Raw genomic sequence first — 17,563 nt, forward strand, 5'->3', positions numbered from 1 at the left:
CAGAGGATTACTCCAGGTGTCATCCCCAGGAAGTTCTTTTGAAATAGGGCTCTGAGTCTAGAGCCCACGAATTAGGCTAGTACAGCTTGTGTGTGAACTCTTGACCCTTATGTCTCTGCCTCCCCAGCACTGGATAAAGGACTTTTTTATATTAGGTGCTGGAGACTGAATTCAGCTCATGCTTGCCTAGAAAACACTTTACCAACTGAGCTATCTCCCCAGCCCCTGTAATAGTTTATTGGGCACACTTCTAGGGAGCAGTGGACTGCACAGTTATTACAGCAGATGGTTTCTCCTCTATTTACATTTTCCATCCTGGCAGATAAGGTAAATCTGAATCTCCTTGCCCACAGGATTACTTGACAGAACATACTCAAGTTGTTCTGTTGTTAGGACACCCTAACTTGCCCACAACCCTCTAGGTGATACCTCACTTCTCAGATCTTCTTTCCCAAGAGCTTCTCTGTGGACTCACCAACACCCTCCCCTCCCCCTTCCTCCCTCATCCCCTCAAAGCAGGCTCCCAATGCCAACATTCCATTGGGGGTGGCCCTATTAGGGCACTAAGGACACCCTGGGAACAGCTAATAGTAACTTACCCTTGGACAGCAGCACGTAGCTCCTACCCACAGCTCACTTATCTTTACCTCAGAACCTTCCTTCCTTCTACCTACAACTGTTCTTCTCTAGTACCTGGTAACTTCCAACTGTAGAGCAGCCACAGGAGCCTACATTAACCTCCTCCTGTTTTATCATCCAGTGTTTTATTTATTGTGCTCTAGCCGTCTGCCCTGGGAACAGCTCTACTTTAACAGATTAGCTGCCAGTCAAGAGAATCTCTTTTTGGTTGAGCCAGCTAGGAATCAGTTTATATCATCTAACACCAAAGTATTATCTCTAGCAATCCACTCACAGTAACCCCCCCAGCAGACTAAGGCTAATCTTCGAGCTCCTCGATACCTTTCAGACTTGTAAGAGAAGACAAGCACAGCACAAGTGACAGAGGCACTAGAAACAAGGTCATGGCCTTCAGGAAAAATGAGACTTCTGACAAACAGCTTTTAGACTTTCCCTTCACTTCTGCTGCAGGGGAAGCTTCTTGGTAGCTAGTGTCCCACACTGTGCTCCCTCCCCCATGACCTTCCCAAATCAGGGTTTCTGTTTCTGGCAGACAGACACAAGAAGCTGACTGTTTACTGTGTGGCTTTTTTTTTTTTAATGAAACTAGATCACTGCTTACAAAAACCTGCAAGAGCCCTCCTGCCCCTCCCCTTCACAGTTCCCTTGGCTCACCTCCCTGTCTCAGAAGAGCTGAAACAGAGCAGGCATGGAACAGCTGCCACCACTGGGGGAGGTGCTGACTCTGAGCATTTTACAGGGTGACAGTTCCTCCATGTCCATTCCCTGGGGCCCAAAGGCTGCATGGATAGCAGTGTTTCCTTTTGTGCCCTGGCTCAGATCATCATCCAGACCAGAATGAAATGATGTGAATGTCCCCCCCACCAGACCTCCCTCTCCTCCTAAAGTCCCACCCCCACCCCTACCCTCTAACTCTAACCCACTACTGAGATGAGGCCCAGAACTGTGAGAAGGCATAAGGGCCTACAGACTGTAGAATTTGAGGCTCCTGTCCATGCCAGTTGAAGCGATGAACTTGGCGTGGTGCCCAAAGGCCACTCCAGTGGTCAAGCCACTATGTTCTGAGGAGAGAAAGAGAAGTATGAGAAGGCTATCCTTCTTCAGAGCTCAACGATGTTTAGTTTTGAACAGCATGCTCCTGCAGAAACCCAGATGGTAAGGGTCAGACTGCACTGTATGACAATCCGCACAGCAGGGTTCCACCCACTGCTTATCTTCAGCCAGCACTCAAGCACATGGCAGAAAGCAGCACTCTGCTGGTGGGGGGATGAACATCAGAATACCAATCCCGCTCTCACCTGAGCTTTTGGGCAAGAGTACTTCAGTCTGGCTGAAAATCTTGGTATATATGTTTAGCTTTAGTTCATTGATTGAAGCTGGAATAGTCCATTAGCCTGTTCTAGCTCATAGGTTTCAAAGTCCAGGGCACCCAGCATAGAATTAGATATAAAACAGACAAAGCTGAGCTACCCTCTTCACAGGACTCAGATAGCTGGAGAACATATCAGATGTGGGATAACACCTGGAACTCCCTAGCTCCCCAGAGCTAAGCCCTCTTGTGCTCCCAGTTGGCCCAAATTCAAGGTGATCTTCTAGCTTCGGCCACTTACTGTTGAGATTGTAGGTGTGAGCTACCACATGCAGCAAGATCCAGACCCTAAAGATGAAGCTGAAGCAACCCAGCGCCTCAGGGTGACTGAGGTGAGAAGCCCTCTTGCACAGCACTGTGTCAGCCTCAGACTTTTCTTTATAATTCTAGCTGCCTTTAAGCAAGTATTTGTGTTGGCCCCTAAACATCTGCTACTGTGGGAAAGGCCCTAAATTCCATCTCCATACAAAGCGACACAAACGTACTAAACTACCTGCCATCTGCTCTTCCCAACTTCACTTATAGCTTCACTACTCACCCATGATAAACCCCAATAAAAAGTACACGCACACACACACACACACCAGCATGGTGGTTCATGCCTTCAATCTTAGCCCTCAGGAGGCAGAGGCAGCATATATCTGTGAATTTGAGGCCACCCTGGTCTAGAGTGAGTTCCAGAACTGTCAGTGCTTGTTATACAGAGAAACCCTGTCTCAAAAAGCTAAAATAAATGAATAAAGGCTTCATTATTGCCCAGACTGGTTCTTGTTCATTACTCAAATCAAGACCCAATCCAAATATCCCACAAGACACTTCTACCCATGGGTGCCATGCACTTGCACACAATCCCTCATAATCCCCACTAAGTGTCTTCACTTATTCCAGTTTTCCAGGAACACCAGAGATCACAGTTTGCTCAACACACAGCTTGGGAGAGGCCGGCTAGTAACAGTAATCACAGCCAAACAGACTCACAAGTACTTTTCCTAGGCCACAATGCTCTATTGCCCCTGACAGTAAGTAAAAGCTGCTGGGTAGGGATGGGGGTGAGAGCTCAGTGATAGAAACCTTGGCTGTGTTCTATTCCCAGGAAGAATAGAAGAAGAGAGGGAAAGGACAGGCCTATCTAAGCCAAGCCCAGAGCTTTATCCCCACTTCTCTCTAGAACACACACAAGGCCTGGGGAAGCAACAGGCAGACTCTACCTGTAAAGTGAAGAATCTCTGTCCACTGTTTGCAGATGTAGATCTGGACGTCTGTACCCCCAAGCGCCAGGTAGGTACCACTCTGGTCAAAGATTAGTGACTTCACCTGCCAAACCCCAAAAAGAGGCAATTACACAAATGAGCATAAGACACAAAACAGCTAGGAACAAACAGAAACAGCACACATGAACTCAGAAACTAGGGAGGAACAACTGAGACCAGGGAGGAGCACACCTCAAAGTTGTTGTCCAGCTGCAGTGTCTTAAAGTTCTTCAACTTGCGTAAATCCCAGAGTTTGACTGAGGAGTCATCAGCTGCCGTGGCCAGGTAGTACCCATTTTCAGAGAAGGCGATGCTGGTAATGGGGCCAGAGTGGCCAGGGAAGTTGGCCACATTGGTACGCTCCTACAGGTGGGGTAAACAGGGCTTACTAAACTCCTATTCTGAGATGTCCTTGATCACACTCATGCCATACAACAGAGCTAGGCTCTCCTCTCCCAAGCCCTGAGACACCCCAGGGCCTACTATTACAGCTCATTGGTTTCTTCTCCCTCTGGGCCCCAGAGGAGGCCTGCATGTCCTACCTTCAAGTCCCAGATCTTGATCTGGGAGTCCATGGTTCCTGTTCCAAAGATGAGCCCATCAGGGTGAAACTGCGCACAGGTAAGAGCTGAGGAAAGGAAAGAGAGATCTGTAGTCAGGAGTTTGCAGGAAGGGTGAGAGCTCTTCATTCCTCACTGTGCCCAGTAGAAGAGGCACTGTATTGGGTGCCGGTGGTAAACACTGTCTTCAGAACACAAGCAAACAACTACATGTAGCATACTGACAAACTGCAAACAAAAGAGTTCAGTGTCTCTAAGCCACTTACAGCAGCCAGAAGTCTCATCTGTAACCTTGGTGAGCACACGCCCTGTCTGGATGTCAGAGAAGGCCCAGTACTAGAAATGAGACAGAAAAGCCAATGAGAAAGCCAGTCTTGTGGCCATTCAAGACAGGCCCTACTTCAGTACCCGATGGCAGTTAGATCCCACAGAAAAGAAACATTTCCAGAACTTTGGGAACCTGGTTGCCCCCAGACAGATGGCCCCCTCCTCCCAGGATAAGAAAGCAGCTTCCTCAGGGCCCCACGGCTGTGACTGCACCTGATCATCAGAGGAGCTCAGGAGATAGTCTCCAGTAGCATGGAGGCTGAGGCCTGTCACTGCACTCTCATGAGCTCGAACAACCTGTACACAAGAAGTGTTCGGGACCGACCAAATCCTGATAGTAGCATCAGGGGACGCAGAAAACACCAACTCCTGAAAGGAAAGAAAGCAAGAATCAGAGCCCAAGAAGTGAAATGCATTATAACACTCTTTCCAGAGTGATGGGGACAGCCACAACTGCCAGCAACTACTGTTCCTAGCCCAATCCTGCCTGTATCGATCTAGCTAAACAACAAAGCCAGGGGCTGGAGAGATGGCTCAGCGGTGAGTTCAGTTCCCAGCAACCACATGGTGGCTCACAACCATCTGTAATGAGATCCGATACCCTCTTCTGGTGTGTTTAAAGAGAGCGACAGTGTTATATACATAAAAAAAACAAAACAAAACAAAACAAAAAAAAAAAAAAAAAAAAAAAAAAACCAAAAAAAAACCTAAGAAAGTCAAGAAAAAAGTGCTGCTGAAACAGTCAACACTAAGCCAAGCAAGATCTTCACCATCACTGTCCCTATCAGAAGAGCCATTGTGGGCCCATTTCAGGCTGTGTGAAATACGGCTAGTGTAACAGACCAACCGGAGTCATGTGCCACCTGCAGCTAAAGATGACTGTACTAAATGGCCCAGATTGGAGCAGCACTGAGCCTAATATAAGGTCATGGGCCCATGTTCCTCCCACTTAGACCTCAAGAACAAGTTGATTATCCAAAAGAGTTGGGACAGAAAGAACTTACTTAGTTTCCCTAACAAATTATTCCAACTAGTCAGGATAGTAACAGCTAAAAGATAAAAGCAACTATCCTCTTTCATTAACACATTTTCATAAAAACCAAGAGTGGCACTAATATTAAATAAACAGGAAAATTGTGCTTTCAATCATAATTAAGCTTTTCAGTTTGTGACAGTTGTGGTCTGAATAAGAATGGCCCCCCGTAGGCTCATGCTTAGTCATCAAAAGTGGCACTATTTGAAAGGATAGGACAGAATGCCCCTACCAGAGGAAGTAAGTCACCTGGAGGGGCGGGGGGTTGGTCAAAAGTCTTTGCCAACCAGTGTGTGTGTGTGTGTGTGTGTGTGTGTGTGTGTGTACACGTGTGCACACACATGTATCTATTTGTCTGTCTCCTTTAGGATCAGGAATAGAGCTCTCAGCTACTACTCCAGTGCCATGCTTGCCACCTGCTCCCTGCCATGATAATGCTGACTCTGAAACTCTAAGCAAGCACCCAGTTAAATGTTTTCTTTCTTAAAGTTGCCATGGTCATAGTGTCTCTTTGCAGCAACACTGACTGAAAACACAGATTCCTAACGTGTGAAGAGAAAGACTACCTGGGAGACACTGCTTCAGTACCCAAAGCAGCAGCATACCAAGCCACTGCATTCTTGGCTCAGATCTTACAAAACCATTATCTCGTCTAATAAGCTGCCTTTATCCTCTAAATCAAGGATCCTCTCATCTATGTGAACTCACACTTTCAACAGTCAACATTAACATTTGAGCCCTACCCTGTAGGGTCATGAGAATAGACAGCTGCAGTCAGAACTATATGGAGCTGTTTGTAGTTTATCTATAAACACTCTAGGGTGTTTGTTGGTAGCATTTACTTCCTCCCCTGGTTTGAGAGCCACTGTTTTGGGGGTCAGCATGGAGACCATCAATGCCTGCTTCATCTAAACACTAGGGATTGGGCAATTAGTTTTGAGACTCAAAACCACTGGAACTGGACTTAGAAAAGACAAGGGTGACTTCAAGAGTGTCTTACCTGAGAAGGATGAAATACCACACTGGTGACCTTCTTGGTATGGCCTTTGAGAGTGGCCAGGATTTGCTCAGTACTCTTATCAAAGACAACAACATTTTTATCTGCCCCACCTGAAGAAGACCCAAAGAAGACAAAAATGAGCCAGGCTTTTAAGTATCCCTGGGCTACAGAAGGTCTTTTTGTCCTTAAATCCATGAAGAGGACCAGCAGTTTGCACCTTCCATGGGTCCACCATCCCTCATCTAGGCTGTCAGGCCAGGCCTAGACTCACCAGTGAGGATCTTGTTGGTGTCTGAAGGACACAGGTCCAGAGCAAGAATCCCTGGAATGCTAGCACTGTGCAGCCCCTTTGTAGACAGAACCACATGAAACCCAGTCAGCCAAATACAAGCCACACAGCTCCTCCACTCCCCTTACCCACACCTCTCATTTTCCTCCCCAGCCAGGAAACAAGAGTGAATTCCATCCCTTATCCACCCAGCTTGGCTGGCTGCCTGGATGCACCAAGTCCCCCACAGCATTAGCAGGACAGAAGAGCAGCCAAGGCAAGACACCATGCCAGGGACCCAAGTATGACTCCTCAGGCTGGGCCACCTTGTCCTAGAAATAGTAGGTCTACCTTCACTTACCACATGGGATGCCACCTGCCGGTACTTGCTGAGCTCTTCAGGTTTCACCAGCTCCTCAGGGACAGTCTTTCCTCTCTGAGAAAACAAAACAAAACAAAAAACCCCAAAGAACAGCAATGAAAGCAGGCTTTAACTAGCCCTTTCTCCAAGAAGATGAGTATTCACAGCAGGCAATAACTCACCTTCTTCCGCTCTGTGGTTAGCACAGTGGCCTTGTCTTGAAGCTGTGGAGAACATAAATAATTTTGTGAGACAAATAATTTTGCAAGGACAAAGCACACTGGGTGCTAGTCACATATGGTATCATAGCATGCTATCTGCCAAGCTATGAGCTAAAAGCTGACACATCTTCACCCTGATCTTATTTGGTGAGGTATCCATGACCTTATGGTACAGCTGAAAAAAACTGAACGTCAAAAGAACTCCCTTGCCAGAGCAAATAGGGACAGGAACTAGGTTGTAGTGCTCTGGGACCAGGTCTAGGCTACAAACATGAGAGCTCAGATGAGCTGCACATACTCCATTGGACTCACAAATAAAGACTACATTCAACAGAACCCTGAGTTGCCATCTGGAAGCCTGCTCTGCCTCTTCTCAGCTGTCTGACTTACCACCTCAGACTCCTAATCTTAAGATAAAGATAACTCTTGTTCTAAGGCAAAACTTTCAAAATCTTTAACAAAATGGCTTTTAATATCAACAAAGATTGTAATAACCGCAAGAGCTAAAAAATTCCCTTATCAGTAATTAAATCTTTCCCACAACAAGCCTGTGAAGCATACACACTTCATTCTATTCAAAAACCAGGGAAATGAGACACAGAAAGCAAGAGTAAAAAGTAAGCCTATCAGAAAGCTCTCAATTGGCAGTACAGGCTCCCCACACTGCCCACTGTGAGAGACTCTTATAGGCCCCCAATGCCTATGGTACTAAGGGAGGGACTGCACTCCCATCAGAGGAGCCCAACTCACCTTCTGGATAATCTCAGGGGTCATTCCCACAAGCTCACCCAAATCCATGGGTTCTCCTGCACCCTGTAGAAAAGAAAGGAAGAGTGGGAGGGGCTCACGATTCCAAAAATGTCTGTATAAGGGACAGCTTCTGGGGCCTGGAAGGGAACACTTACCACAACACTAGGCTGTGAGCTTGGCACAGCCTGAGGTACAATAAGACCAGCCTGTGGTTTCAGAGTAGCCAGAGCTGAGAGAAAAGATGATGTTAGAAATGGGACATTACAAAACAGGGCCAGCAGAGGGTGGGGAGCAGCAGGGAACACAAGAGACCTTCTCGAGCAGCAGTGACTTCCTTGGTGAGCCGGGCAATGACTCGGCAGGCAGCATCGTGCTGGTACAGAGCATGGGACAGCTCCTGGCGGGTTGTCTGCAGCTGCTGGCGAAGAGTGAAGCTGTGCAGCATGACTGCATCCTGGGAGAGGGTAGGCCACTGTGAGGACTGGGGGAGAGCCGGAGAATTCGGCCAACCCTAGAGAAGAGGACACCACCTCCTATTCTACACTGAAACCAACCCGAGCTACTCAGAGACCCAAGCCAACATCTGAGTGACCCTGAATGCCCTGTACGGCATTCAGGCTCCTACCCCACAACAGACTCTGGACACACACCCACAGTGCCCACCCCGGCTTTGCAATCCATCAGCAAATGCAGAACCCAGTAATCAAAGTCTCTGGTGTCACAAGGCAAATATGTCAATTGTATTCTACTTCTTACAGAATCCAGACAGACAGGAATAAAGAGTGTCCTGTAGTCAGGAAGTCAAGCCTCAGAGACTGAGCAGTGTGTCCTAAGTCACAAGGCTGACAGTGGAGAAAACTTTAGAATCTAGGTCTGCAAGAGTTCCAACAACTAGGCTCATGTTGAATTGCTATCCTGTTCCTCACAAATGAAATGCGGATGGCACAAAATGAGGGGGCTGCTCACTGGTACAGGGATTATATTAATCCTTTGTTCATCACCCCCAAAGAGTCAGGCCTGGAGGTTGGCACTTATAATCCTAGCACTAGAAGGCTGAGGCAAAAGGGTCACAAGTTTCAGATCAGTCTACTTTACAAAGCAAAGTCCTATTTCAAGACAGTAGTAAGAGGGCCTGCAGAGAGTTAAGAGACCACAGGAATTAAGAGCATTTGCTGTTCTTCCAGAGGACCCAGGTTCGATTCCCAAAACCCACATGGTGGTTTACAACTGTTTACAACTACAGTTCTAAGAGATCATATACCCTCTCCCTCGCTCCCAAGTACAAGGTACATAATACAGTACAAGTAATACAGTCATACATGTAAGCAAAGACCCATACACATAAAGAAAATTAAAATTAAAAGAAAAGAGGGAGGCCCACCTTTTTGATTCTCAGGTCCTAGCCCAGAGGTACATACTTTTCACAGAACTCACCCACTCATCCTGCAAGGCTTTCAGAATGGCTGGGATGCTGGTGGCAGACGGAGGCTTGGGCCGGATTGGGTGAGCAACTGCCAAGAGAGGCAGCAAAACAGGTATGAAGAACTAGAACCCAAGAAACTCTTCCCCTCCCCCACTCACAGCCACCATCTTCTCCACCAGATTGGCTCCACCTCCCCACTCTTGAAGGCTAAGCTGAGCTGGCCTTGGACTGAGGCTCTTGGGCAGGCACCTTTGATGTCGATGAGCTGCTCCTCTGAGAGAGGCTGGTTGTTGATAGGATCTGTACCATTCTCTGCAATGTACTTCTCAATGAGTCGCCGCTCATACACATGGTTAGAGACAGGGGACACGCATGGGTGCTCTGGCACTTCGTTGGAGACTATAGAGAAAAGACAGGTAGTAAGCACAGGATAAAAGGAGACTTGAGCTAAAGAAGATAACGTCACTGTGTCAGCCCTAACAAGACCCTGTCCTCACAGTCAGCTATCAGGAAACAAGATCTGTCTGTGACAGCAAGCCTGCCTGTACTTGGTCCTACAATGCTTGCCAACTACTTAACTAGATTCTCTGGTCTGCTGATAATAAAAGTCAATACACAATAAGTGCCCAGATCCTATGTGCCAGTACGGTATAGAGTGGCCAGTAAGTGCTGTCCATCTCATTTTTGAGCCCAGATGACTAGGCACACAGCAGAGAAGTACACAGAACACAACTAACCTGTCATCCATCTGGAGCCCTAGACGGATCAACAGGAGAAATTACAAGCAACGTGACAAACACTGATAAAAACAAACAAACAAACAAACAAACACTTTCCATAGCTCTGCTATTACATGCCAAGCAAGATTCTATTCTAAGCACTTGACAGAATAGTCTGTGTACCCTTGAAGATGGGTGTTACAGCTGTCATTGACCTCCAGGACATTGTAGGAACGAAGCAGACACTTGATAAACATCAGAACAGATTAAATAAGTGCAAAAGTACTGGGGCCCAGAAAGGAATATCCCAAAGTATGGAGCCCTGAACATGCCAAACCACACACACACACACACACACACACACACACACACACACACACAAAGAAGCCTCAAAAGCAAGCTCAGAACCTAGGTCTCTGTGACCTTCTCAGACCCCTTGTTTTTCTACCTTCCCCTAAACAGGGACAACTAGTTCACTTAAGCAGACAAGTGAAAGCTACCTCCACATCAGTCTCTTCTGAAGGCCGCTCTAAGACAGAGACTTATCACATCATAAAACAGCTCTTATTCACCACATAATTCTATTCCCCTCCTGTGTAAGTTGTGAGTCACCATCCCAAGGCTTCAAGCTCCTATTCTTTTCTCTCAGTGGCTTCCCTTAGAGTCACCTATTTTTGCAGGACTCCCATGCATATGCAGTTAAGTATAGATTTGTTTCATACTTAAAATCCAGTCCTATTCTGTTGGTTTATCTCACTACTCAACGACTGAAGTTTTCTGGGAGCTTTCCCTCTCCTACCAGAGGAAGGATAGCCCTGGGCATGTAAGAGTGTTGTCTCAAAGATGAAAAGAAAACAAATCATTTGTCTGTTTATCCTTTCCCTCCTTCCTTTCCCTCTTTGAATTAATGGCAACGGTCTGAGAGGGAAATAGAGAGGGTGAGGAAGCCAGTAATGTGGTAAACAATATGGGAGAACACCGCAATACAACACTCAAAGACAAGACAGTATATACTGCATGGGAAAACCATGGATCCAGGCTCGAACCGAGCTCCATTGCTTAGCATCTTGGCACACCCCTGGATAAACCCATTCTTCAAGACTTCCGACACTCTCTGTAACTCACGGATCTTTATTTCCCTTCGGACAATTCTTGTAAGCATAAAATGAGATCACTGTTTGGAAATGCATCGTAAATCAATACAGGTTTTCTAAACATTCGCTGTTTTCATTAGTCATACTGCGCGAGGCTAGAAGCCAGATACCTAGCTTCCAGCCTTGTCTCGAAGTCACTGCGTGATCTCTGCAAATCGGAAACTCCGAATCCTAAGCGAGGTTTCCCCAGGTGTATGATACCCATTGCAATGCTTTCAATTTTGCAGATGGGGAAACTGAGGCCCAAATCTACTAGAACCCAGATTACAATCGGAGGCGGATCCTGGACACGTCCTCGGGTTTTTGACACCAAAAGCTGTTTTTCACTGCACCAGCTCCTCCCCCCACTTCTGCTCAGGCCTGTCTCAGGTCTGTAAAACGACGCTGGTTTCAAAAGACCCCTGAGACAGTCATTCTTCCCAGCTACGGGAAATGCGCAGCACTGCGCCAATGCACCCTGCACGCAAGGCCGGGGTCTCCGGGGCCCGAGCCACAGCGGCCACACACGCTCCCGCCTCCCGCCGCAGCCAGCACTCACTCGAGCAGATCAGGGACATGGCGCCGTCGTAGCGCTGCTGCCAGTCGCCTCACAGCGGGTTCCCGGACTAGCTCTGCAGCCTCCGCGGGCCACTTCCGGTCCCCCGCCGCTTCCGGAGCGCTCGGACGCGGGTAGACAGCTGCCCGGCGTGGCGATGCTCACACAACTGCTTCACGTGGGGAGGTGGCCGGTGGCGCGCCTCAGCCTTCTGCAGCTAACGGAAACTGCCCTTTCCCAGCATGCAACCGAGCAGGAAAAGGCCCGCCTCGGAACACTCGGCTGTTTCCGCATTGGCTCGGCTCCTTCCGGCGAGCTCTCCAAAAGGTCTGAGGCGGGAAGGAGAACAGAAACTACATTTCCCATAAGGTTGTGGGGAATCTTTAAGACTTGGAATTTGGCCAAGGCTGGTTTTGAGGTGGAGCTGCTGTCACCCTGGGAACGCTAGTTTTCGAAATGTTCGCGTGCAGGAAAGATTTCACAGGAGCTTGTAAAAATGCAGATTCCTAGGGTCTGCCTTAGAGAGTGTAGGTATGATTCTGAGGCCCCTTGGTTGCCTTTTGAGAAACGATGTGACCCCGTAAATGAAGCACAAATGAGTCAAGAAACTAAAACTGCCTAGGTTCTGTCTCTACTCTTGCTTTGGGAATATGGGCATGTCACTGACTTCGTTGCCTGCTACGTTTTAAATATAATCTATTTTCTAAACACGAGGGAATTTAATTCCTAGCGTTTTCTGTGAATATTTAAAAGAATGGAAAGTCGATGGGTGTGTTTGCATAAGTCTTTCAGCAGGCAGATCTCAGAGTTCAAGTCCAGCCTGCTCTATATAGTGAGCTCCAATCCAGGGCAGTCAGGGCTGTGTAGAGAGAGCATGTTTCAATAAACCAACCAACCAACAAACAGAAAGAGTGGAAACGTTAGCACGACTATGGTGTTTTTCTGTGGTTTTGTTTTTGTTTTTCAAGACAGGGTGTGTGTGTGTGTGTGTGTGTGTGTGTGTGTGTGTGTGTGTGTGTGGCTGTCCTGGAACTCTCTGTAGACAAGGCTTGCCTCAAACTCAAAGATCTTCCTGTCTGCCTTTTGAGTGCTAAATCAAAGCTGTGTCTTTACTATTTGGCTTAACTGTGGCATTTAGAAGTGGGATCTTTGGAATTAGAATAGGACATTTCAAGAATCCTGGTGGGGTTCTTATAGGGAAGGAAAGAGTGAATGGGGGGGGGGAACACGTTCCCTTCCGTAGTTGTGACACCAGGAAGAGGTCCTAAACATTGCCTATATCATTCTCTTTGAACCTTGCACTTCTAGATCTTTGAACCAAGAGAACCCTCTTTTCTTTAAAGTAGCCTGCCTCAGATATTTGTTATAATAATGGTTCTCTGCCTCCTACCAACTTCTTTTGTTTTCTCTAACAAAGACCAGACAGCTGCTGAGCCTAATACCTGAGTTCAGTCCCTAAGACCCACATGGCAGAAGGAAAGAATTGACTTTGCATATTATCCTCCAACCTACACACACACACAAGCACACACACTAAAATAAATAGGCTAGGCCTGGTGGCACATTGAGAACTTATCTCAGAAAAAAAAGTACATAAATAAAACTAAAATTACCAAATTAAAACCAGCTTTCTGACCTAGGAAAACAGGACAGAGGGCTGAAGAGATGGCTCAGCGGTTAAGAGATGATGTTTACTTTTAGCACTTAAATTTTATTTTAGTGAGTATGTATACATATGTGCCACAGCACATGTATAGAAGTCAAAGGAAAACCTGAGAGAATTGTTTCACTCCTATCATGTTGGTCTTGGGAGTAAAGTCAGGTTGTCAGACTTGACAGGAAGTTCCTCTCACCAGTGAGCTATCTCACCAACCCAAAGGGTGGCAACATTTTTGCTGAGACCTAAATAAGACATGTGTCAGTCCCGGAGACCGCAGATATCTGATGAGCCAACCTCCCACACAGTCTCCCCTCACCTTCCTCCTAGCCACACTAGCTCTTCAGTGGCCCCAGCAGTCCTTTGGTAGGTGGCTCAAAATGTTTACATGACCACCTTTCTTCAACTCCTTCCCCATCTCCAGTCCCAGCCAGGCCCTCCAAGGCAAGCCTGAGCTTCATCTTAAGTATTGCTTCCTCAGTGGATCTTTCTTAACCTCTGGCCGACTTTTTGTTTTGTTTTTTGTTTAATTATCTAACCCATTTTGAATAACTGTTGTTGTTTTAATTAATTTCTTTAGAGCATCCTCTTTGGTGTCTGAGTCCTCCTCATCTATATTGTACTATTCTCTGTTCATTCTCAAGAGTTCAAGAGTGAGGGGGGCAGGAGAGACAGCTTTTTCAGAGGTCCTGAGTTCAATTCCCAGCAACCACATGGTGGCTCACAACCATCTGTAATGGGATCTGATGCCTTCTTTTGGTGTGTTTGAAGACAGCAACAGTGTACTCCCATACATGAAATAAATAAATAATCTTAAAAAAAAAAAAAAGGAGTTCAAGAGTGTGACCCCAGTGCCTGGCACTTAGCAGGGACATTGTCACTATTGTTTATTGAATGGCAGGTTGCCAGACTGGCCAGGCATCTCAAGTATTTAGATGTATGGTAGGAAATAAACGAGTCTAGGTGGGGCTCCTAAAAACAAGGTGATTAGACTAGATTGGTCTGGCAACAAAGCAGCGTTTGATTAAGTTTTGAGCTGATAACCATATTTCCAGAAATTTCCTGGGGAAGATACATACTATGGAGTTTGGAACAGAATAGTATTGTGTATCTGGGTTCTCTGAATTGAAACATTCCCCCAAGAAGGGGCCAGGAGGAAGGAAGGAGGCCTTTAATATGTAAGGGACTAGTGACAGTTACCAGGCTCAGTAAATTCAGAATGTTACAGGATTTTCAAACCCCACCATTATAAAGGCAGTAAATCATTGGGGAGAGAAAGGACTCTTAGTGGAACTGCCTACAAGTTGATCAGGGAGCCCCATGGAGATAGCTTTTGTGAATTCTCTCTAATACTGGGGTGGGTTTTTTAGTCATGTAGTTGACTTTGAGACATCCATGGGCCTGTAAGTGACACCTATAAACTCACCGCTTCATCAGCTAGGCTTGGTTGGAGATTTTTTTTGGCTCTCTCCCCAGGAAAAGCCACATAACACTTGGAATAAAAGAAATGAGACTTGGCAGGTTGCAAACTTGGCCCTCTTAACAGTGTTGAGAGAGGGACCTTTGGGAAGTGACTGGGTGGTGAGGGTTCTGACCAAATAGATAACGAAATTAACAGGTTAGTATTAAAGGAATGGCTTTGTAATAAAAACTTGTTCGGTCGAGTTTCGGGCAGAGCTCAGTGGCAGGGTGCCTGCCTAGTTAGTGCAAGATGCTGGGCTTGATCTCTAGCACCACAAATATGAAAATCAAAAACAACAACAACAAATAGGGCCAGCCAGATGGTTCATCAGGGAAATGCATTGCTGTTCAAGCTTGATGACCAAGTTCAATCACAGCTCCCAGATAAAGGGGACTGGGAGAACTAACTCCAGAAAGTTAACCTCTGATCTCCAATATACCCACAGTGGTATGTACACGTGGGCACACACACAACACAGGCACGCGCACACACACACACACACACACACACACACACACACACACACGCTCGCACGCACTTTGCTGTCTGGCACATTGCTTTGAGTTACCATGGGATTCTTTGTTGTGTTATATGTTGTAGCACTCTTCAGGTGCTGGAGCCGGTCCCGGTCTTCATAGCCTCTGAATTCCTGAGCTAGATTAACCTTCACTGATTTATAAATAGCCTCTGGTGCATTCCTTCTAGGCTCCGCCCCACAGTTACCTGGCAACAGTAGGTATGTCTTACTATAAAACGGGCTGTTTGCCCCTCCCTCACTCTTATCCTCTTACTCTCAGTCCCTTCTCCCTCTCTCTTCCGGTGTTCTTACTCGGCTTCTCTCTCCCCCCACGTCCCTACTCCCTCCTCAACTCCCTTTCTCGTGCCCCAAATAAACTCTATTCCATACTATATCCGTTGTAAGACTGGTACCTCAGGGGGAAGGGATGCCTCAGCATGGGCCCACAGAGGCATCATCTCCCACCTCAGCATTCCACATCTCTACCAGACATACTAGCTCTTTCTCTCTTTTCTTTATAACACACAACATCTGGTATCCTGTTACAACAGAAAGCAGACTGTGACACCTGGTGATTAGTTACTTGCCGAAGAGATAGCCTCGTAGAGATTGTATTACAAATTGGTGATATTTCATGAGCAACATCAGAACTGCGTTCATACCAGGGAGCTCATAGCTGTGATGTAAATGGGGAATTTCTAGAAATCAGAGAAGGGAGCCTCTTGAAGCTTTTTTCAGTCTCAAAAACCAGCTCCTCCAAGAATGGAAAGGATTCGGGTTATGAAGAAAAGAAAAAACGTTTACCGTAATAAGTTCTAAGAATCAAGTCTATGAAGTAAAATTATGATAATTAGATAGAAGTAAACCACTTAAAATTATATATACCTATATATGTATACATATAATATACATATACATAAACATATACATGTATGCCAGAGTCCCATGAAGATGTAACAGAGAAGGGCCAGGTGAATGGGGATTTGATAGTATCCTGGTAGGGAGTGAGGGCTTGGTGCTTCTGGATATGGAGAGGTGACAAGAGATGAAAAAAATGAACTTGGGCTAAATCATAAGGAGTGGGGGGCACTGGGGACGTGTTTCAGAGGTCGAGGTAGAGCACTTGCCTCACTTGCTAAGACCATGAGGTTCAGTTCCTGTACACTTACACACACACACACACACACACACACACACACACACACACACATACACACATGCACACGGTCTCTCAGACAATAAAAGTTATCTGAGGGTGCTTCAGAAGTGTAAATAATTGTGAACTGAGGACATAGTTCAACTCGTAAAGGGCTTACCTAGTGTGCATGAAGCCTTAGGTTCCACCTCAGCACTGAAAAAGGTATGGCAGTACACTCCTGTAATCTCAGGGCTCTGGAGCAAGCAGGATGAGTTCAAGGTCATCCTTAGCTACACAGTGAGTTGAGGCTAGCTTGGGCTGTATGAGAACCTATCTCAATACAGGAGGAGGAGGAGGAGGAAGTGGTGGAGGTGGGAGGGGAGGAAGAGGAGGAGGGGAGGGAGGGAGGGAGGGAGAGGGAAAAAGTTAAACTGACAATGAGGGAAACTTCCCAGGCTGGCTGGATTTTCAGGCAAGGGACTTATGACAGAAGGATGCCTTTATGAGGGTGACTATCTTTAGGCCAATAAGGGTACTTCAGAGAGAGCCCCCCCCACACACACAAACTTGGGGGTAGGTAAAGGCGACAAGAGACAGGAGGGCCTGGAGGTTAGAGACATTGGTTCTGAGCCTTCTTCTGTAGTCTATATAGTTCAGTGTGCCATGCTGGTTCATTAGTTGTTCATTAGGGGTTTTGGCCAACTTGATATAACTTAGGGTTATCTGGGAAGAAGGAAAATGGCTCTATCAGATTGCCCTGCAGGCAAGTCTATGAGACATTTTTTTAAATTTATGATAGAGGTAGGAAGGACCAGCCTGCCATGGTCAGCCCAACGTGAACAATACCATGAGCAGGTCCAGGTGTGTACGAAAAGCCGGCTGAGTGAGTCATGGGAGCAAGCCAGTAAACAGTATTTTCCTATGGCCTCCACGTTAGTTTCTGCCTCCAAGTTCCTGCTTTGAGTACCTGTCTTGACTTCCCTCAGTGATGGACTAAGATTGGGGCAGGTAAGTAAACTCTTTCCCAAGCTGCTTTTGGGCATGGTGTTTATCATAATAGGAAGCAAACTAGAACATGTACCAAAGCACCATACTTTGGTGAGCCATTTTCCTGATTTCTAACAGGGATGTTTAGTTTTTGGAATGATCAAAAGAACCCGGGGGAGAAAGGGTATATGCA

The 17,563-nt window shown here is 46.6% G+C and overlaps 1 protein-coding gene across 2 annotated transcripts; it reads right to left on the bottom strand.

The window, feature by feature from the left end:
* Positions 1-1,201: 1,201 nt before the first annotated feature.
* On the bottom strand, positions 1,202-11,831 carry PRPF19 (pre-mRNA processing factor 19). 2 transcript variants are annotated; one of them, XM_080911633.1, is made up of 16 exons: positions 11,613-11,831; positions 9,451-9,600; positions 9,213-9,289; positions 8,091-8,232; positions 7,934-8,007; positions 7,779-7,841; positions 6,990-7,031; positions 6,808-6,882; positions 6,450-6,525; positions 6,179-6,288; positions 4,359-4,514; positions 4,085-4,154; positions 3,801-3,886; positions 3,451-3,621; positions 3,217-3,322; positions 1,202-1,700 (listed from the first exon to the last, which is right to left on the bottom strand). In XM_080911633.1, exons 1-16 carry the CDS (start codon positions 11,629-11,631, stop codon positions 1,603-1,605), a joined length of 1,515 nt encoding a protein of 504 aa, XP_080767759.1. In that variant the 5' UTR covers positions 11,632-11,831; the 3' UTR covers positions 1,202-1,602. The 2 variants fall into 2 exon arrangements, with proteins under 2 accessions (XP_080767759.1, XP_080767758.1); XM_080911632.1 differs by having other exon boundaries at positions 8,091-8,289.
* Between the last annotated feature and the right edge of the window lie 5,732 nt (positions 11,832-17,563).

Source organism: Micromys minutus (genome assembly GCF_963924665.1).
Source record: "Micromys minutus genome assembly, chromosome: 2".
Lineage (NCBI taxonomy): Eukaryota > Metazoa > Chordata > Mammalia > Rodentia > Muridae > Micromys > Micromys minutus.